Below are 22,822 nucleotides of genomic sequence, written 5' to 3'. Positions count from 1 at the left end.
CTCCTAATTTAGTGTTGTCCTCAGACTTAGTAAACCTTCAAATTCTGTGTCCCAGTCATTGGCAAAAACAAAAGAGTACTGGACCTAAAATGAAGCCCAGGAGACCCACCAGAGAGTGACTGCCAGCCTGATGTAATCCCATTTACTGTAAGCCTTTGAGCCTGACCTCTCAACTGCACAATTGTTCACCTATCATACTATGCACTTGCCTAGCTGTATGTGTCCAAAAGGGAACTGTGAGAAACAGTATTGAAAGGTTTGCTGAAATCCAAAAAAGATTACATCAACTTGCTTCCCTTGGTCCACTATGTGAGTAGCCTTGTCGTTTAAGCTAAGGAACTCGCCCAAATATCTGTGAAGGCATTTGCAAATATATTTGAGTTCAATTGCCATTCCTGCTGGTATGCTGCAATGTTGCTTACTGCTGACTAGCAGTTTTTCTGCAGTTTACTGAAGCTCTGTCAGAAGATAAAGTGAGCTGCAGTTCATAGTCCACTGAAGTTAATGCATCTGGACATCAGATAAGGCAGTGTTACATCTCATAATGTCTGATGATTCTGAAAATACATACTGGCTGGAAAGATTAAGCTACAAAATTAGAATTCTAACTCCCAAAATATGCAACATAAAATTCATATTGGAAAAGATGAAGAATTAATATGATAGTAGGTAATGCACAATGAAGGCAGTAGGGATTGTAAAAAGTTAGAATAGAGGGAAAAAAAGAACCAGGTGAATTAATAAACAGCATAACTAGAGAATGGAGCAAAGATTTGTGTCACAAAAGGAATAATGCACTCATGGGATAGCACTGCTGTGTTCATATGGCTCTATTAAAACATCAGATGAACAATTAAAAATAAAAGTAGGAAAATGAAGTAAAAGAAAAAAAATTTCATATGTTATCCAAAATGTCCTAATTAAAAGCAAAAATTAGGGACGTTATTTAAGAAGGTTCAAAATCTTGTTTTTAATATTAATGAATGAAGTAGGAAGGGAAATAGGCCATGACATAAAGCCTGCAGAGTGTTATCACATACCAGACCACATCAAATTCTGAAAAATGGGATAAATGAATACATAATGATATTCAAGAGCTGGTCATATTACAGAGAAAAATCATATGTGGACTTTGTTAATTTTTAAGGTCATGGTCTCCAGAAAGAATCTTTTGAATTACAGTTCATCGATGACCTCTATCAGATGTATAACTTGATCAAAAAAGAAGATGGGATGGGAAATATTTAAATGGAATTGAAAATCACACAAAACTATTATATATATATCAGTAATAGAAATTAATAAGAATACTGTGCTAAATTATGTGGATCCAGAAAGAGTTATGTTAATGAATAAGGACATGTAAAACTCTCACACAAAACTGATGGAAAAAGACTGCAGTTATCTTGTAGGAAGAGGAAAATAAAAGGAAGCCTGTTGATACAACGTAGATGGGAGGATCCAAGGCAGACCAAATTCCTCATGTTCATCATGGGTCAGATTCATACTGTTTAACCTTGGACACTTGGAGCACAGCTGTGAGTGAAGCAGTCATCCTGGGCTTCATTTATGGCCAGTGGAGAGAAGCAGTCACTCCAGGTTCGTCTGACCCACTGACTTCACTTGTTCCAAAGGGAGACTCTGGAGATCATAGAATCAATCACAGCATCACCAGTTTTGGAACAGACCTCCAAGATCATTCAGTCCAACTGTCCACCTATCACCAATAGTTCTCACTAAACCATGTCCCTCTACACAAAATCTAAATGCTTGTTGAACACCTCCAGGTTGGTGACTCCACCACCTCCCTGGGCAGCTCATTCCAGCACCTGACCCCTCTTTCAGAACAGTAGTATTTCCTAACATCCAACCTGAATCTCCCCTGGCACAACTTGAGGCCATTCCATCCAGTCCTATAACCAGTTACATGAGAGAAGAGGCTGACCCCCAGCTCACTACAGACTCCCTTCAGGTAGCTATAGAGATATAGATCTGCTGAGCTTTGGTCATAGGCATCCCACACTGTGTTTCTGTACACACAAATCAGGCACTGAATTAGAGGTGTGATCATAAAATTTGGCTGGAGAGGAAGATTCTTTTTTAATGGAGCATCTCACCACGGAATTTGTTTTATACAACATTCAGCTGTGCTCACTGGCACATGGTGCCAATTTGGAACATTCCTCATTAGATGAAATGATGGACACAACAGGTCTATTCAATGTTACCACACTTCATTCCAGAAAAAAAGCCCACAACCTTTAGAGAAGGCATAAAAGGATTAATTCACAAAGCTCAGCTAAAATCTAGATCTTCCCAGCCTTCCTCCAAAGGCAGAAATCTTTCCTTTAGGGAGCTAACTGGAAGGACAAGCATGAATGATTTTGGAGAGAAGATAAACTCTGGTCTTTTTTGTTTCTTGAGTTTCTCTGTGATACATAAAAGCTGGTTCTGGTTTTTCTTTAAGGAAGAATACTTTATGATGTAAACTTGTGCTCTTTGTACAATAGTGCTAGAAGAAAAGAGATTTTCTAAAAACATGTATTTGAAGTATTACTTGTTTGGTTTGCCTTGTGTCATAATTTATTATGGAGATAAAAAAATGAATGAAGCAGCAGGGTCCAGGAAGGAACAGCTATCTCCCAACGCAAAGAAGAAGAGGTTTGTCATTGTCCAGTGACACAGCATTCACATGACTCTGGAAAGTACAAATTGCTTAACAGTGTTAGAGCAACCTCATGTTGCCTTGCATCATCTTAAAATCTCTAATGCTTCCTCAGTGGCTTGGTCTCAGACTGTGCACTGTGTCCATGAATACATTGTAATACTCGTCTGCTCTCCATCTCTGGCTTGCCATCTAAAATAGTGCTTTCTTTACCAAATAAACAAATAATTTGGTCATTTTCAATTTTTTTTTTTTTTTAATTTGATTGCCATGTTAGTACTGCAAGTTTTCAACATTGGGTTCAACTGAAGAATAATAACACAAGTGGCACATGGTGCCTCTATTAATTTCACTGTTGAAGGAATCTCTGGCAGATCTAGTTTTTGCACTGAGTGAGGAACAGCAGCTCCCATACACTGCATCACTCTTAAATGTTTTCTGCATTTCTTTGCACCTCTGCAAAGTCTTGTTGCAGCAATGAGTAAGCATTTCAGGTTTTAGTCTAAGGACTCTGCCCTTGTAATATTATCTTTTGGTAAGGAATCAATTTTCCACCTGAAATCATGATCCTCTGCCTTCATCGCATTATAATCCTCTCTAGAGTAACCACTCACGCCAATGCAGACAGATTATGACTTCAAGTGAAGAATAAGCTTCAGCAGCAGTAGCAGATGAGCTCTTAAAGAGATAAAGATTTCATTTTCTTGCTAGCAAAAGAGAAAAAAATATATACCAAATACAAAGGAGATGTGCTGTGCATAAACAGACCTTTCTGGAAATCACGAGTGACTTTTTAGTATTGAAGCATAATACTCAATTAGTATATCTTGAAGTATTTTGAGAAGTCATTCAGTGGGAGACCCACATACTTAAAACCGTATTTGGCATGCATCTGTAAGCACTTTTAGAGCTGCTTAGCTTCCACCAAAATCTTCTGTTACATAAACATACTTTCCCAAAGAGTTTTATCTTGCTAGCAGGATGGGAGTGTGGTAAGGGAGCAACTGAAGTGTGATGTACATAGCCTGACCCTCCCCTGACACAGCCCCAGTGGCCATTATCTGTGAATGAATCATAATCTGTTTTACATTTAGAAAATCAAAACAGTTTTGCTGAGTATTTTGGTCTCTTAAAGAGTATTTTCTTTTATTGTGGAATAATCCCCAGTGCACACTACTATTTTTTGCAAATAAACAAGCTCTGTAATGGTGGGCTCCTTGTGTTGTATTTTTGTCCTGTTATCCTGACTGGCCTTAGTATCATGATGGATGATACATTGCAAATATGTTAACTGCAGTGTGCAGAGAAAATGGGGCAAAAGCTTCTCCCATTGCAATAGCATGATGGAACGTCTCATAGATTTATGTATTGGAATGTTTAGAGGCCTTCCTAAATCAATGTAGGTGTATTGGCTGCAGTAGCTTCTTCCCTGCTGCGTGTCTTGGTTGATGTGCAGAAATATGCTTGTCTATTAAAGATACAGGGAATCAAAGTCAGCTCCTGCATGTAGCCTGAACAACTTTTTTGCTTCAGTAGTGTAGGACAGATCATAAATAAGGATTCAGGAAATTTGGGCTGCATCTTTGTCATATATACTTCACAGTCCTGATGCAGCACATGTACAAACTCAACCTCCTCCATGGTCTAAGTAGGGCTGGGGTCCATTCCTGTCCAGCAATTGAAGGTTGCTATGAGAAGTTAGGTTTATCCAAGTGCTGATTTTGGCAATTCAGCCTTTTCACATCATGTTGCATGCAAGATGTGTCTGTTGTAATTACCAGCATGTGTATGTAAATATTTTGTGTGTTATGTTTGTGTGTTTTGGCATCAGGAGCATTTCCTTAAAGAGTTAAAATAACTGTCCATGCATAGTGCCCAGAATAGACTGCAGGACTCTTCCCTTGCAGTGGCATGCACATTAGAGGAATCAATCCAATTTGCACAAAAAGCCACCCAGTTGACTTTTGATTACCTCTGTCCACAAACATAACATTTTAGCATAACTATTCTGTGCTGGATTTGTAATTTAAAAGCAAAAAGTAGAGGGCAAGAAAGAACAGCAAGTTTATAAGGAAATTTATTGTTTCCACTAGTTTTCAACTGACAGGAGCTCAGGACACTGAGGCTCACAGCATGGATTGCTGCAGTTTTAACTAAAATCCTAATCTGTAGAAGCTCTACTCTCTATATGAACAGGTTATTTCTGAGTGCTGGATTTGTTGAATAAGGACATTGATAGAAACATTTCACTGAAAGGAAAAATAAGGTAGAAAATCAGAAATTTGTTGTATCTACTCCTTGTTTTGAAAGGGAATGAAGTCCATAAGCTTCAGACTGTCACTAAGGACATAGATCTGGCCCATTTGTTCTTGGTCCCTTGGTGGGACCAAGGAAATGAAACTGATTTTCAGCCTGGTCAGGTGGCAGGCTCCTGCACATTCATGATGATTGGTGTTGAGGGAGCCCAGGAAAATACGAGAATGCTCTGTATAAACTTCTGTGAGTAGCAATATAGGGCTACTATTATATCTATTCCATTAAATAAATGAAATTGTTGTAAGGCTGTAAGACAGTCTGATTGATGTTCAGAAATTTTCACAGCAAACCTCTGTGAAGCATTTGTGAAGCTTTTCCTAAACTTACTATTTTGGCCAAATATGCATGTATTTCCCAGCTAATAAGCAAAAGACAGCTATCTTTCATAACTCTTCTATTCCAAATGGTAAGGTCTCCTAGATCTAGCAGCATCAGAACTCTTAACAAGAACAGTTACACAAGGTCATTGTGTTGATAGCTTCCAATTTTTTCTTCACTTCCATTCAGGAAAAAAAAAAGTGTATTTTCTGCTCACACTCCCTAAAACAATTTCTCACAAGGCCATGAGAAAACTTGGAACATTTAATTATAAATTTTAAATTATAGTTATTTACTTAGAATTAATGTGGGCTCATAAAGAAAAGCAACAGGAGTTATCACTGCTAGCTCAATCAATAACATACATAATATGAAATATATGAAACAAATGTGACATTCACAGCACATGGCAACATCCTTTTATTGTTATATGCAGTGTATATGGACGTTATATTAATTTAAAATGAGCATGCTTGTACCTCAATATTGTCCTTGTTAAGATCTTGTGTGATTTCTCTGTTGTTACGTGGCTCTACTGTAGGAGATGTTAAACACGATGGTTGTTTTTTCTGTGGCAGGGCTTTAGATCAAGTCCTCGTCATGCCAGAAGACGTGTAGCACCTCGCCTTGAGGAAACACAGCCTTTAGTAGAAGCTCACCATCTAAGCGAGCAGGAAACCTCTGTAAGAAAAAGGAAAATCAAGAAAAGCAGCCGAGTGCAACCAGAATTTTATCATTCCGTTCAAGTTACACCAACTCGAAAACCAGTAAGTGTTCTACCCATAGAGATAAGTGCCACTGAAAGTACACTAAGGGGCATGTAATATGATTCTGAATTTTGGGCCACCTGTATTCTGTCCCTCAATTTTAAAGATCTTTTCAGTTCTCACATTCAGTGACTCCACATGCAGCAGTGTAAGAGTTCACCTAATGCTGGTTCATAATTTCAAAAAATACAGTTCTGAAGAGGGGTTTTTGGAATTTTGATTTAATATTCAGCAAATAGTTAATCATCACATATTTTATTTGATAGTTTTATACTGATATTATTTAACAGATTTTTATAGCATATAATTGAAACTGAGATCAGATATTATTGCAATTCCTCACTAAATTTATCAGAGAATCTATGTACTGAACCAAATTTATATTAAACCTCATTACTGCATACAATTTTTGAGGTCTCTTCTGCTTTATACAGTATCTATAATACTTCTGCTAAATTTTGCATAGAATCTTATTGCTCTTTGCTCTTCAGCTTGATCAATACGTAGTTCTTTTAATTTTGATATCCTACTTTTAGGGAGGAAATGTGACAATTCCAAATGTGAATGTGTGTAAAAATAATTGTATGTCCTGCAGACATCATGCATTTCTCTTTTTAATAAGAATTCACCTTTTTGATGTGTTTGTTGACTAACCTATCTGCACCTGTGTTAAGAGGCTTGAACTACTTCCAGTAAGACAGCATTATTAAAAAGGTAACCATTCAGCACACCCAATTAAAGATTGTCTCGAGGTTCCTCCATCCAAACTGAACATCCTAGGATTTCTGTTAATGCATTACCAAGAATTACCAGAAAGCTCTGTAGTTAATTTGAAAAAGAGCATTCTTTGGTGGAAGTGTACTGCCTGAGAGCAAGAAAGGAAAGCCGAATTTGCCAGCACCAGCCACAAGTTTTACCTATTAGCCAGCATACTTAGTTTCTCTGCTTTCAGTTCACTGCTTCCCAGTTTCCTCTGTTCTCTCCTGTTTCTACTTCTCTGTTGTTTTACTCTGCTGCTGTTCCTATTGCTTAGTTTGATCTGATTGATGTATCTTATCTTTTTAAAACTTTTTCCTCCCTACCCTGTTCCTTTTGCTCCCATCCTACCTTGCTCTTCAGGTTACTTCATCTGACTCCGTTATTCTTGTAAGGTCTCTATCTTTAAACCTGGTCTTGTCTGTTTTGTACTTGCTTCTTATCCTTTGCCCACTTTATTCTCCCTCTTTCCCCTCTCTGACCTCCTCTATTATTTTCCATTCCAGAATCTATTTTTTTTTTATTCCCTTTCTTATTTGTTTGTTCTTAATTTTCATAGAATCATAAAGGCTGGAAAAAACCACTAAGATCATCTTGTCTGCCCATCAACCTATCACAATGCCCACTAAACCACATCCCTCAGTGCTACATCTACACTTTCCTTGAACACCTTCAGGGATGGCATATGGTTCCGTCACAGCCTGAACCACTGATTGAGCACCTGGGGGAAAAGACCCCTCAGCCCTGGAAGGGCAGGTGAAGGTAATTCACCTGTGCAATCCAAGGGGTGGAGCCAGGCTCAGACCCCATTTAAGGGCTGAATACCAGTGAGGTCACTTCTCTTCCTGGTGATCTCTCTTTTGTAGAGTCTTTCTGTGAGCCTAGATCTTTGGAGATGGGTGAGCATCCTCCTTTTCTGGTTAACACTTTCTCATTGTGCTGGTACTGCTGCTGTTACAGATGGTGACTCTACTACCTCTTTAGGCAGAATGTTCCAGTACTTCACTACTCTTTCCAAGAACGTTTTTCCTAATGTCCAACCTGAACCTCCCCTGGTGCAATTTGAGGCTATTACCTCTTGTCCTATTGCTACTCATCTAGGAAAGAAGACCAACCCCCTATCTTTCCATAGCCTCCAATTCAGGCAAAAATAGAGCATGGTAGTCTCCACTAAGTCTCCGTTCCCTTAGCTGTTCCCCGTAAGACCTGTACTCCATATCCTTCACAGCTTCATTGCCCTTCTTTGGCAGGGCCTTAATATCTTCCTTGTGGTAAGGGGTCCAAAACTGAACACATTACTCAATATGTAGTCTCATTTTCTTCCCTGGTAGACCTATGCTGAAAGTAGGTTCATCTGTAGTTGCCGAGGGTATTACCAACTGTTGCTGATTATCATCATGGAGACTAAAAAAGGTGGTGCTTAATTAAAGAACTAAAACTGTGGAAATTCTATGAGCAACTAAATAGGCTTTGAAGAATGCTTTAGTGAAGCTAATAGAGTTCTATTTTTCCCTTAAGTTAGGAGCATGTCAGAGACTTTAGGATCAGCGAAAATAAATAATGCAAGAACAGGAAACCGGCACAGTTACTGTGCAACTTCAGTTTCACTGCATTTCACAGATCTGCTCGTGTTTGACAAGTCTTACCATTGAAACAGTAATAAATCCTAGGCTTAGTGTAAACTTCTCTCAAAGCTGTCACCATTGTGTTGGTACCTTGAAATTACTTTTGCTGTATATCTCCTATGCAATTTTGTATAGTTCTTTTGATAGTCTTTTGTTATAAAGCCTTGATGAACTCACATTATTAAAAAAAAAGTATCATTATTGTTATTGCACTGCAATCCAGAAAACATGAGTCACCAATTTCATTCCTTATGGACATTCTAAGTTATTCTCAATGTATTATTGATGTCATGGTGACAGCATGCGTAAGGTTCATGCCATGACAAATCATTGCAGTGTTGCAAAGCTCCTCAGAACCGCAAAGTCATCCACCCTTCACTTTGGTGCAGCTTTGCTCTGCTCAGTCTTGATGTCTCAAATATGATACTTTTGGCCCTTGGCTTCATACGGTTTTACATGACTTAGTGCCAGAAATGCTTGTTAGTCTGCATAATTCTCCATCATTTTCCATTATTTTTTCCTGTTATTCTTAGTTCTGCTCACTTGAGGCACTAAAAATAAATCATCTATTGCCTTGATGTTTTCACCATGGAAGTATTCATAGGCAGTTCTGGCCATATCCTGCTTAGTCATTGCTTGAAAAAATGATGTCTGCTAACTAGAAGATATCATTTCTGCTCATAAAAGATTTCTCTATATGATTATTTTCGTTGCTTTTTGACTAATTCTGTGTTTTGTTGTTGTTCCTGTATTCTGATAAGAGGTATTTCCAAAGCAATTATGAAACAGCCTTGTGGAAAACTTCTTTGCTCCAGAAAATTTTTGTTTAACCAGCCCTATTGTATGTTAGCCTGTGTTGCCACTCAATTAAGATACAATAACACTTATAATAACATAATAAACACTTTTCACGTATTTCTTTAAAATTTTTATTTGAAGTTTAAATGCTAAGCTTCCTGCTGCTTTGGCTCATCTTGCATTTAGTTGACATTATTGCATGTAAATGTTTTTTTCATTTTCCTGGACATACCCAAAATTATCTCCATTTGCTTGGCTTATTTCTCACTCACTTCATAGTAAACTGAGATCTTTCGAGTATCATGTCAAAACTAAATTAGGTGTATGTTTGGGAATAACATTCCTGAATAGTTTTCTCTCTGAAAATCTCTATGAGCAGATGTTTGCAGAAATAGAACATCAGTTTCTTCTGATTTTAATACTTTCCTATACTTTGTCTTAATGCTGATCTTTACAAGAAATAGTTAATATTCTTTAAGACTTGATTTTATTCATCCTCTTGCAGTGAAACATCAGCATAATATTGTGCAGTTTACCTCTTTTATGACAGTGTTCAATATTGTGCCCTGTAGGTCTTCTCATTGGTAGTTGTGTTATTTGAGCTGTTCTGTATAGTCACAGTTCAAGGCCCTCTTCACACCAAGAGCATGGATACCTATTACCAAAGTGTGCTTTGAATTTTTGAACACAATGGAGAACCTCTGAGAAGCAGGACTGTGTTCTTTAAATTAGCATGACTTCACACAAGTCAAAGGAGCCCTGTGTATCTCCTTTCAAGAATCAGATGGCTCATTCTGAATAGTAGTTCAATTTTCTGCAAAAGGGAATTTTTTTGCAAAAAGGAGCCTTTTATGAGTTTGCTGCTGTCAAGAGAGATTTCTCCAGGGTGAGTTTTAAACTGTGCAAATGGAAGACTTTTATTACAAGTGTTTTGCAAATATTATCTGTGTTTTTCATTGTGGTCTAATCTAAAGCAAGATTATACCACTCCGTAAATTATTAAGTTTGTTTGTCTGTGATGGCCTGGAACCAGGTGATAACCTTGAGTTAGTGCAGATGTGCCTAGCTTCTGTGCTGTGGAGTCAGTTAGGCATACAATTCTGACAGTTCTATCCTGTGTGTTTAAATGCATAGCTGAAAGGAGATGCTCTCAAAGCAGCACTTTTTGATATCTTCATTGTTAAACCATTTGAAGTGCTTCTAAATCACCTGACTCATTCAAGCACCCAGCTTATTTGAGATGATGCCTATCAAAATTTACACTTGCATTTGTCATGGCAGCATCTCTTCAAGCAGCAGGTGAGACTACAGAGGCTGTAAGTAAGCCTTGTTCCTTCACTTTCAGGTGCATGTGTTAAAAGTCTACTGATGTAAGCAGCCTTGTTTGGCTCCACTGAGACTCCTGTGACTGAGGTGAAGCTTACACTGTAAAGAGTCCAATGACGCAGACTGGAAAGCAAAGTTAATCAGTTTATAATGCATTTAAGACCATGAGCCACACCATCCAGTATTATTCAGCTATCCTGGTTTTTGCTTTTATGTATTTAAACCTTTATTTATGAGGGGGGGAAAAAAAGAAACTATTACAATTCCAGAAGAAAAATATAGTATTTTAAAAATGTTTGATACCAGATCAGTAACAGAGGTCTAGGTATTAGTTGACACTTGTGTTACTTCACATGAAGTATTTCCTGTGGAAAAATTGTTTTGAAGGCCTTTTTAACTGTTTTTTTTAAAGTCTCATTACATAATTTCAATTTTTTTCTTAATCTGATGCTATTTACTGTTTTTCCAATATCAAGATGTACTTTACTTGATATTTTGAGTGACCCAATTCAGATGACATACAAAAATTACTCATCACATTGCACAAGATTTGGTTAATTCCAACTATTAGCTATTTCATCTACAGGTTACATTCATAGCTTTCTTTTGGAGACATCTCCTTGGGTTGGGTTGCGTCTCTTGTGAATCACATTTAGAAGCAGATATGGCAAAGCACAACCAACTCTTCTTTCATCTTCAGCATTTTTTTAACATTCTATTAATGCTCTCAGAACGTGTGACAAATCTTTGAGCACATGAAGCACACGTTCACTCTCAGGATGAATACAGCCAGTGAAGACATGCAGGGAACGCATGAATGCAAAGAACATGTGAATGAACATAAAAAAAGGGAAACTGTGTGTAGTTTTTGCTTCAGTATCTAAAGAATACTGATATTGATTTTAAGAAGAACTGGAGAGGGTTTATTAAGGGATTAATTTATAAAAATTTTAACAAGTTTGAAGCATCTTAGCATCTTGAAAGATATCTCTAGGCGCCTGTTCTAAGTGTGTAAGTTGCATTTGTCGCCTTCAAAATAAATGAGAGCCTTCAGTGGACATTAGGTTGACTTTAAAGGTCTCTCTCCCTTTCCAAACACACACATGCCTACCAAGGGACTGTTTGTACCTGTTTCTTGGACTTCTATGTTTCACTGTTTTTCTTAAAGCAGATAAATCCCCTCATAAACCCTTTTGAAGCAGTTTTGCACAAAGACTCTTTCCCACTTTTCTGTTAGTTTCTGTGACCTCCTCCCTTGTTGCTTGCTCCTGACTTCCTTTTAGCTTCACCCTGCAGCTCATCTGTTGCATGCTAGAAGTTGCCCATTTCTTCTGTTCCTTTTGCCCAGCTCCTAGGTAGTTTAGGACTTTGAAGAGATTTCTTGAGGGTTTCTTACTTGTAGGTCGTAGAGGTGATGTCTTTACAAATTTAAAAATATTTTTTGGTTAAAATACAACAATAAAGTGCTAAGAACTTGATTTGAGATTTAAAATTATTATTGTTTTTCTAGTGATTTTCTGTACAGTAGCAGAAGGCAGGTTAAAACATCATTAATCAGCTATGATTCTGTTGCAGTGGTGTTGTTTGCACAGCTTAAAATGACCAGTAATTGTCTCTCAGATGCCTAGTAATTATACTCTAAATGCAGATGTTTCCTCTTCCTCAGGAGTCAGTCTTCAGAGTTGTATTGTATAACATCCTACTGTAGCACGTAAACAGTACATCTTTATATAGCAAGGGACTCCATTATCCATTAGTATTTATATAGAACACTGCACCTGGGTATTATGTTAAAAGAACAGACTGACAAAGGCAGGTATTCAAATGTTAGGAAATGCTGGAATTAATGTTACATGTGCAGCTTTACTTCAGTTGACTATGCATCTACATTGCCATATAGACTGTAAATGTATGCTGGCACACTCTTTATTCCAGGATGTACTCTGTACATCCACTGTAGGATGGAAGTGCTCTTGAGATGACTCTTATGTGTGGGAGTCTTGCTGCAGAAGTTGTAGAGTGTGTAAATGAATAAAACAGGAGATTGCAAGAGAAGAAAGGATCTTTTATTTCTATAAAAAGCAGTGAGTGCTGCCTTGAAGAATGATGGGCACAAGGTCACTGTGAACTTGCCGATCAACTGGCTTAAAACACTTTATCCTCCATTTTCCAATTGCCTGACTTAACAGCATGTAGTTAGGTTTATTAAAGTTCTCAACCTGCCACTTAGCATGGAACTCCACGTGTCCAGGCTCTGAGTATTACTAATGCATGATTCTAGTAACTCTTAAAAATGAGATCCCTGTCCCTAGTTTGACCTCAGGTACCAAAATTGATCTATTGGTTTCAGTTTGTCCCCTGTATAATTCAAAAGATCATCATTAAGTGTGAAGCAGTCAGATACTGCGCAGTTAGATTCACTGTAGTGAAGAGTGCCACAAAACAGTCTGCAAAATAATTTTTTCTTCACATCATTATTTCAGTAGCATAAAGAAAAGTTCTGGGGCTGCCCACTGAAAAGTGTATGGCAAAACCAAATACTGAGCAGCTATTCATGGAGTGAATGTCACCCATCACTTGCACTAAACAGGGGCTAGAGATTGTGGATGCAATAGCGTATGGCCAGATTGTTATGACTGCATCATGATGTGGAAATAAAAAGGCTGAATTAAGGGGACTGAGGGATTTAGTAGCATCTTACTGCTTGATTTTGCAACCTTAAGAACAGCACTTTAGCAGGAACCTGGTGTTAAAAGATTTTACTGTTGAAAGTAATTTACTTAAAAAGAAAGCCCTGTTGTGTGGCTCATGAGCAGGTTTTGTCACTTGAACTATGCCAGAGAAATTTCTGCTATTGAAACTCGGAGATTGACAGTATTTGTATTCTTCCATGAGAATCAATAATACAGGGAAAGAGTTAATTTTCTAGAGGAACTTTCAGATATTTGCTGTTGGTGGAGTTCCCTACAGTTTCCTACAGGCTCTCCAGGGGAATGTGCTTTTTTGTGCACATTCTCCCTAAGCTTTACTACTTTTGGCCCATTCCTTCCAGCCTGCTCCTGGCCTTCCTCCATCCTGCCACTGGCTCCTTTCTCCTGCCTTGCTCAGCCGTGCTTCCCACCACTTGCTCCTCTGCTGACCCCAGCCCTCCTGCTCTCACTGTTAGTCCTTGTGTCATTCCTGTGTCTCAGTCCCTGTGAATCCAGCCCCAGGCTCAGTTACCTTGGTGCTCAGAGGTACTTGTCTAACCAGCTCTTCAATTTCTGTGTCTCCCTGAGGCCCCCTTTTTACCTTCCTTGGCTCCTGTTTGTCTCTCTTCTTGGAGACTGTCTCCTCAGTTCCTGTCTGCCTTGTTCATCACGTAACCCCATTCGGAGCCTTTTGCTGAGGCACTACCAGTTTCACAACAGCTCATCAGATCCTTGATTCTCCCCTGGTCCACTCTTTCCAGCACAGTCACTTGTCCCAGCTGTTGTCCTGCGGCTCTGTTTATCCTCTAGTCTTTATGCAGGCTGTTGAGCCCTTAAATGCTTTTTCTCTTCAGCTCCAGCCCCCAGACTGTATTTCCGGGCTCAGCCAGTCTCTGTGTTTGTCCCTCAGGCTGTCAGTCCAGCTGTATTTCTCCTGCCCTTTCCTTCAGCATGCTGGTTCCGGTGTTTGTCCTCTCTGCATTCAGATCATATGGCTTTTTCCTCTTCCTAGCTAAGCACGGCCGAGCAAATCACCAGGAGCATATAAAAAACAGTTGTCTCCTGCCCATCAGGTCTGCTGCCTGCCTGCCTTTGCTTTCCATGCTTCCTGCCCACATTGCAAACAGTCTGCAACTGTGGCAAGTGACTATTAGGCAGAGAGATCAGCTTTGTCTACATATCTCCATGCTGGAAGTATCCTGTTCAGCTTCTCAGCGAGGATGATAGGTGTCCTCAGATGGGAGGTAAGAGCTGTGAGGATGGGGTTTGCGTGGTCAGTCTGTGGTGGTGGAGCAGTGGCGTGGCTGCTGTAGTTCTGACAGTCTTTGGTTTGTGAGTGCCAACCTACAAAGGTTTTAGCTATAATTTCAAATGTGGCCTTGTTGGAAAAAAATCCAGTGAAATCACACTGGTAGACACCTAAGGCCTAGGAATAAATCAAACTATTTAACTTTGCAGAGAAAGGCTACTAGATGACAGGGATGAGCAGATAAGAGATTAAGAGAAGTTGACCAGATCAGCAAAACCAAAAAGTGCTGAGAGGAAATATGATGCAGGCTTTGCATCAGGGAAGCAAAAGGAGTATTTAAGCAAATGAATTCTGTTATCTCAAAAACTAAAGACCAAGTGTAAATTTCAGGTGCCAGTAGAGGAAAATTACTTCTAATCAAGAGAACAGTAGGTTCTGCAGCAGCTCTGTAGTCAGAGCAGTGAGATCAAAACCACGCTTTCAAGAGATCTACTTTATACTCTGCGGTGCCAGGGATAGCACATGATATTTATATCTCAAAGACTTATCACTGGCAAATGTTGACAAACTTTTAACAAAGATGACAAAAGCCCTGTATACAGCTTGATTTAAAATAGCTGTTTCAAAGCCTAGAATCCTCTCAATTTTATTTTTTTAATTCTTAGTGTTGACAGAGAGCTACTGGATATTGTCATCCATTTTGCTCTCAGGCTTCTGAGTCAGCCTTTGTCTCAACATTTTCAGGAAAACTCAAGCTTGTGCAGGTAATACTTCCAACCAAACATAAGGGAACCAAAAATGGATTTTATAACTGAAAACAATTTGGTAACTTAATTACTATCTAACTAACACTAGTATTACTAGTGTTATGTAATTGTAAGAACTTACATTTTTTAAATGGTTAAATGTCAATTGGTCAAGCTATGAAACTTTGTTTTAAAACACTGGATTGAAACAGCTGGAAAAGAGCAAATGAGTGTGTAATTGTGAAAGGAGGGAAAAGGAGCAGCCAAAAATGCTAACAGTTGTTACTAACACTATGATATCAATACCACAATTTAAGATTTTCATTTCTTCTAAATTTCTTCTAAATCCTTTTTTTAATTTTTTTTTTTTTCTGGAAAGTAATCTGTGCTTATCAGAGATTCTAAAGCCATTTTATACTTCAGCTTGCTTTTCTTGTACACTCTGATACAGAATTTCTGGTTGAGAAATTTGTTTTTTATTAAAACATATATAAAAACTACAATGAGAAGTTTAGAAGGCAGTAAAAAGTGTCTGAAGCTAGATTATTTCTGATTCCACATTCTTCCTCTGCTGCATGATTGCCTTCTGCTCTCAATAAGGAGATAAAACCATCTGTGCCCTCCTCAAACCTTAAATCTACCTGTCGCATTATTCTCTTTTGTGTCTGGCACGTGAGGGGGATCTAAATAAATGCAAGATGACTATAACTAAAAATTAATTAAAAATATTTTTAGTTAATGGAGGGTTTTTGCAACAGCTGTATAAAGCAGTCATCTGAGGTACATGCATTTCTTCTACAAAAAATAATTCATATGAGACTGGGAATTTTGAGGCTATGAAATTGTGATATTTTAGGTACTTCTCATATTAGTATCTTTGAAACACTGATTTTTAAAGATCATGGAAATAACACTTGTTGATTGGTTTAGCATAAAGCTAAACTAAAATACTTACTCTGCGTGCTGTAGTTTCCCAGATGCTCAGAGCTGAAATTCTTATTTTCGCTTCTAAGAAATCTTCAGTAACTTTGCTTCTACAAATGTAGGTACATTCCTTCAGGGTTAAGTCTTGCAATTCATATTGGAAAACTGAAAAGAGAAATGGATGAGAAATAGAGGAATGGATTAAATATGAAACATATCAGGGCTGTCATGCTGATCTAATTTTATTCATTTGCAAGTTACGTTCAGAGATAATCACACTTAATTAGTACAGTTTCACTAAGCAGTGCATTGGGAGAACCGGTAGCTTTGGCACAATGTGGCTACTTTAGCCTGAATATATTTGGCCCTGCTTATGTCCAGGTCTTACACAAAATGAAGCATGCCTTGCTTTCCAACCTATTCCTTTGAAAAAGAAAGAAAAATAAAACCTACAAGCAGGTGTTCCTCACACACCAATATACTTTGAACTGCAGGGAAGTTTTCTGCCTTGTTTTTCCCTTATCCCATTGCCATTGGTAAAAATGGCTGAGACCTGTGAAAACTGTCATCTGACAGTTAACAGGGAATTATAAATGTGGACCATCTCTCAACTTGTTGCTCCTGAAAGAGATCACCAGCACCCGAAGTAAATGAAACAAAAACTTTCTGTGGTGTAATATTCACTAATTGATTTTCTTTTAAGTTACAGAAGATGGGATCGTGTCAGACCAGTAGGTGCCTGACATGAGAAGTGGTACACATGCTGCATAGTTTCATGTCTCATCCAGGAATAAACAATGAATGCTTATTTCTCTCTTGCCATTAAAAAGACAGATGGACAATGTAAACTGTCCTTACAAAGTAATAAACAGTCTTCATGAGAACTGTTCACTAAGGTGTTTAATGTAGAAACAGACTCTTGATGCTTAGGAGCTTCATATTTAGAGTATTTACCTGCTGGCTTTCTGCTCTGTAACATTATACAAAAAGCCAGAAATTCTACTCTTACATTTACGCATCCTGTTAATGAAGGCACTTTCAAGTATGAATGTGCTCTTAAATGACTGGCACAGAACCAGAGGAAGAAATACTCATTTAATAGAGCTGAGTCTCCATTGGTGGATTTTCTTTCCTTCCTTCCTTACTTCTTCCTCCTTCTTCCTTCCTTTCTTTTACTCTTTGTTTTTTTTCTTCCCCCCCCCCCCCCCCCCCCAAGCTTAGCAGAGTTGCTTTTGCATTGCCCTTATTTGCACTTTTATTTCTGTGTCTTTTGAATTTTGATGCTTTCTGACAACACGCAGACCCAGGGACTCGCACAGCCTGGTTACATACATTGGGTGTTTTGTATTCTGTGTTGCATTACCATCTAATCAGGTTAAAGGGGTAAAGACTTACTAATGGGAACATTCAGTTGCCCCTAGATTTTGTCTTAAATGTATTGTTATTTTACTATAAAATTTTATCTACTTTGGTATCATTCAATCTGGGATGAAAACATCACGTTACATTCAAATGGTACTCTAAATGGTACTCTACATTATTCTAAATTATAAGGGATTTTGTTGAAACACATTCAGTAAACCACGATTCAGTGTTTTATATCTGCTCATGTTTATTCATTGTCCACAACGAACACCACAAAAGAAAAGAAAATGTATTCCATAAGCTCTGAAATACATTAGTATGAATGAAACATGAAGAACTTGTGTCTAAACTGAGGGTTTAATCTCAGTCAGAAGCATGAGGCAATGTTCTTTCTCTACTTCCCAAAAGCTTCCAAAAAGCAAAGTTAAAGGACCCACTGCAATGGAATTTCTTCTCAAAGAGAAGATTCTTCTGTATTATGATTCAGTTGCACAGCACAAACCCGAGTGCCATAAAGATGGGGAACTTTACAATGTGATGATTGTTCGGTCTCAGTCTCCCAGCTGTTCCTGCTGCCTGGATTGCATGGCAGGCAGTTCAGAGCCTGCTGATGTTTGGCTGAATATGAGCCAGCAGTGCGCCCAGGTGGCCAAGAAGGCCAATGGCATTCTGGCTTGTATCAGGAATGGTGTGGTGAGCAGCACTAGGGAAGTCATCCTGGCCCTGTACTCAGCACTGGTGAGGCCTCACCTCAAGTACTGTGTTTGGTTTTGGGCACGTGGGCACAGAAGGGACATGGAGTCCTGCTGGAGCAGGTCCAAAGAAGGGCAACAAGGCTTGTGAAGGGCTTGGAGAATATGCCCTACGAGGAGAGACTGAAGGAACAGGGGCTGTTTGGTCTGGGAAAAAGGAGGCTGAGGGGAGACCTTATTGCTTTCTTCTAACACCTGAGAGGTGCTTACAGCGAGAGCAGGGCTGATCTCTTCCTGGTGACAGGATGAGGGGAAATGGCCTCAAGTTGTGCCAGAGTAAGTTTAGGCTGGATATCAGGAAAAACTTCTTTACAGAAAGGGTTGTTAAGCACTGGAATAGGCTCCCTAGGGAGGTGGTTGAGTCGCCATTTCTGGATGTGTTTAAAAACCATTTGGATGTGGTGCTGAGGGACATGATTTAGCAGAGGGTTGTTAGAGTTAGGGTGGTATGGTAAGGCTGTGGTTGGACTCGATGATCTTTAAGGTATTTCCAACCTGAGCAGTTCTATGATTCCATGATGTTCGAAGTGAATCTCTGCTCATCTTTCCCCTTGAGGAATGACAGTGCAAAACCCAGCAGTTTTCAGGCGGGATCAGATCCTGTTTGGGTGTGCCTGATGTGATGGAGGCGTGGTGCTGCGTGTCAGCTTACGCTTTTTTCCACCTATTATTCCACCTATCTGTAGGGCCCTCCTTACCACAAACAGTCCTCTTTTCTCCCCTCGAGAGAGAATCATGACTTGGTCCTTCGCCAAACCCCGCTTACAAGAAGCATGCTGTTGCTTCTTTGAAATCCCACCCCCCCTTACTGGAAACCAGCTAGCAGTTACAGCGCAGCAGCGAGCCTGACTCAGACAACTGCTGTGTCACTGACGGCAGGGCTCGGCGTGGTACCGGCAGCAATGCGCGCTGCTCTCTGGGCCGCCGCAGCCGCCGGGAGCGATGCGGGCTGCGGGCGCTTTGCACCCCCCTGCGGCGCTGCCGGGGAAGCCGTGCGTCAGCACTAACGCTTTAATGCAGGCAGAACTGAACCCAGGTTTGTTTATGTGCGACCAATAGGCTTCGGTGCACGAGCTGCTCTAGGCATACATACTGTGCAAATCCAACAGCTCTCCCCGGCTGTCCGACCACAGAGGCGATGGATGAGTCCTCAGCCTAGGGAGCAGGAGGAATGCACGATGGGAGTGAGGCACGGAGTAAGCTGCGGCAGCATCAGGGCTGGGATCTTCCTGCTCTGAGGATCAGCCCTGACCCTCGCTGTGTCTCAGGGCAGGCAGGGAAGGAGGGGCCTGATCCAGGTTTGAGTGGACTGTGTACAGTATGTATAATTTCCACTTGCTTACAGCAGTGTAACAATAGAGGTGCTTTCCATATTTTTTATTTTAAACCAAAGTAGGTCTAGATCACAAGCTTTGTTAGTGCGTGCATGAAGGAAGACAACTTAAAAGAGCATGGCTAATGGGAATACGCACAGATGCCAAAGGCTGTTGTACTTCTGCCCGTTCCATGTAATTTCTCAAAAGTGTGGGAGCTGGACCTCATCACAGAGCTCACCTCCCAGTGCTGTGGTCAGAGGGACGGCATCCTTGTTCTTAGAATGGATCTCTCCACAGAGGGCATGGCCCGTTCAGTGTTATGCAGGGAATCGTCACCAGACAGTGCTTTTGGTTTCTAAGTGTAAGAGCAGCTATGAAACGAGTTATTTAATCAGTGAGAATGGCTACCAAGGGCTCCTTTGAGGAATGGGAAACTTTCTGGTTAAAAATTATATTGCACTTTGAGAGGTAAACGTAGGGTTGAGATCTCTTTCGTCAAAGCTTCAATAACAACTGCCATTCTACTTTGTATATTCCCATTGCTATATAAATATCAACAAAGTATTGCTTCCAGTCTTCCTGTTACAAACTAGGAAGGAAGAAGGTGAAGATGCTGAAAGGCAAAATTCGTGTCCTCATGGAGCACTGAGCACCAATGGAAGGCACAGGTCCAAAGCAGGATGCTGGGATTGCAGAGAACACTGTTGTTGCACAATGTGGAGTTGTGGACAGGCCACAGGAACCCTATTCTCCCGTGCTGCCTCATGCTGTTTATTTGCTATATAGCGATCAAGAATTCAGTCAGTTGTTTGTAAGCATCCATTTCTTTCTTCCCTGCCCTCTGGACTTGGCTGTCCAGTGCCAGAGGGAGAAAAGAGGCTTGGCAGTGCAGTGAACAAGGTCAGCAAAGTGTCCAGGAATAAGAGATCGCCTTATTTACATGGGGGATTCCTTCTTTAAATAAGGGAGCTAAGCAGATCATTTATGTTATTGGCAGTTCTGTGTGTAGCACATTGTGCATCACACTGTTTCTCTGAACTATTTGTTTTTTAAAGGGTAAATACCCCTGATGTAATAATAGTGGCTCATTTGCCCATCCCATGAGTGCCGATAAGAGAACTGTTCAGACAGCAGCAAGGAGTTTTATCAGAACTCATTCACAGCATAAATTTCTTCTGTAAGCAGAGCCATATGGATTTCAAGGCACATCCTAGCTATGAGAGCTCCTGAGCAGGCCTAAAACATAGGCACTTTTGTTATCCAACAGCCTGAAGCCTGCATGGCCTGGATGAGGGCTGCCAAGTGCCCAAAAGTGTGTGCTTCTCTCAGCCGAGGCTGGCATAGCCCTAAAAACCAGATACAGAACCCAGGCCCACATCTGGCTGCGTTTTCAAAAGGAGAACATGGTAGTGCCCATCTCTAATTCCAAATTGAAGATGTCGCTGTCGCCCATCCCCTGCAGGCATCACATCCCGGCAGAGAGAAGGCACAGAGGAGAGGCCCCAGCAGCCCTCCCTCCTGCCCTGGCGACCTGTGAGGGTGCGCTGCATCCTCATCCTCAGCTCTGCTGTGCAAACCTCATCATTCCAATATCTCCGCTTCCTTCCACACCCTTCGGAAAGGACAGCGAGGACGGCAGCAGCCTCTCCCCGCACTGCAACCGCGCTTATTTACATCTCCAAACATCTCCAAATTTCTCCCGGGGAAAATTGCCGCCTTCAGCGCGGTGCGGGCGGTGCTCACCGTGGCCGACCCGAAGGACCCCCCGGCCGGGGTCGGGGCCCTGCGGTGCGGGCGGCCCTGCGGGGGCGGGCGGGCGTTTTCCTGCCGCGTTCTCGGACCGGCGCCGGCAGCTCTGCCCCTCGCCCGGGCGGGGGAGCCAAACGCCGGCGGTTGGCAGCGGGAGGGTTTGTTGTCACCGCCGGCTTCATTGTGGGAGCAGCGGGCGGAGGGCTCGGAGCCGCGGGCATCCATCCCTCCGAGCGAGCCCCCCGAAGGCCGCCTCCGGGTTCGGAGGATCGCCCGACGTTGCCTTCGCGGCGATGGTGAGCGGCGTTCCTCTCCCCCGGGCCCGGTTTTTGCGTCCCCCCACCCCACGCCTCGGGGACGCTTTCCCACGGCACGCGTCCGGCTCGGGGACCCCCGCGCGTCCTCCCGCGCACCCACGGCCCCGTGTGTCTGTGTCTCCCCGTGCAGAGCTCCGGCACCGCGTCCTACCGCTGCTCCATGTCGTCCTCCGCCGATCTCTCCGAGGAGGAAGACCTCAGCCAGAAGTCGGGCACGGGGTCGCCGGCACCGGGGGACACGCTGCCCTGGAACCTGCCCAAGCACGAACGCTCCAAGCGGAAGATCCACGGCGGCTCCGTGCTGGACCCGGCCGAGCGGGCCGTGCTGCGCATCGCCGGTAAGGGGCGGATGGGACCAACGCGCGATGCCCTCCCGAGCGCGGTGACTAAGCGCTGCGGCCGGGCTGGGCGGGAGGGCCGGGCTGCGGGCAGGTGCGCGCGTTTAACTTTGATGCGAAGCTGCAGGGACCGTGGGAGGGTCGCGGCGTTATCGCGGCTCCCGGTGGACGGGGCGGCCACAGCCCCCGGGCAGTGAGAAGGCGGGCGGGGGTTCGGGAGCAGCGTGTACGTGAACGGGCGTCGGGAGGATGCGGCGGGGCTCGGCGCTCCCGGGGGACGCCGGCGCTTCCTTCTTTCCCTGCTCACGGGGCCCCCCCGCGGGCCGGATCTTCGCCGGCGGCAGAGGAAGGCGGGGGAGAACAGAGAAGTGCCGGCGGCGGCGCTCGCGGCGCGCCCCGAAGCGGAGGGCCGGAGCCGGGCGGGAGGCGGCCGGGCTGGGGCCGCCCCCTGCGCGCTGCGAGGGGCGGCTGCTGAAACCCGAGCATGGGCGTTTCCTCGGCCAGGCCGGCAGCGTCCTCCTCTGCCGCCTCCACCCACCCTCCTCCAGCAGGCAGTCTTTTTTTTTTTCGCCCCTTTAATTTTATTTTTTTTTTCGCTTCTTGGCCGTTCCCGAGGCTGCTTGCCTTCGGGAGACGAGCGGGGCGGTGGGCACCGCTAGCGGCCCCCGGCCATGGCTGGCTACCTCTCTCCCGGCGCGTACTTCTATGCCGAGGAGCAGGAGTACCTGCAAGCCTACGAGGATGTGTTGGAGAGATACAAAGGTAGGGCGGCCGGCAGGTGCAGGGCGGCGGTGCGGGCTGCTCC

The 22,822-nt window shown here is 42.2% G+C and overlaps 1 protein-coding gene and 1 long non-coding RNA gene across 38 annotated transcripts in view; one reads left to right on the top strand and one right to left on the bottom strand.

Moving 5' to 3' along the window:
* DST (dystonin) overlaps positions 1-22,822 on the top strand; it is a 293,719-nt gene that overhangs the window by 10,449 nt on the left and 260,448 nt on the right. For 8 of the 37 annotated variants that reach the window (XM_048936442.1, XM_048936449.1, XM_048936436.1 and 5 more), the window contains exons 3-4: positions 5,878-6,066; positions 21,810-22,017. In XM_048936442.1, the coding sequence (XP_048792399.1) occupies positions 5,878-6,066; positions 21,810-22,017 (397 nt within the window). Of the gene's footprint in view, positions 1-5,877; positions 6,067-19,462; positions 21,659-21,809; positions 22,018-22,540; positions 22,780-22,822 lie in introns of those variants that run through there. The other 29 variants (XM_048936422.1, XM_048936417.1, XM_048936420.1 and 26 more) reach the window with 14 other exon arrangements.
* LOC125689405 (uncharacterized) lies at positions 927-21,943 on the bottom strand. Its single transcript, XR_007375242.1, has 4 exons — positions 21,831-21,943; positions 16,212-16,345; positions 5,779-5,980; positions 927-1,641 (listed from the first exon to the last, which is right to left on the bottom strand). It is a non-coding gene; the product is annotated as an uncharacterized LOC125689405 (long non-coding RNA).

This window comes from Lagopus muta, chromosome 2 (genome assembly GCF_023343835.1).
Source record: "Lagopus muta isolate bLagMut1 chromosome 2, bLagMut1 primary, whole genome shotgun sequence".
NCBI classification, from domain to species: Eukaryota; Metazoa; Chordata; class Aves; order Galliformes; family Phasianidae; genus Lagopus; species Lagopus muta.
The sequence above is the reverse complement of the archived record's forward strand: the minus strand, read 5'-3'. Positions and strand labels throughout refer to the sequence as shown.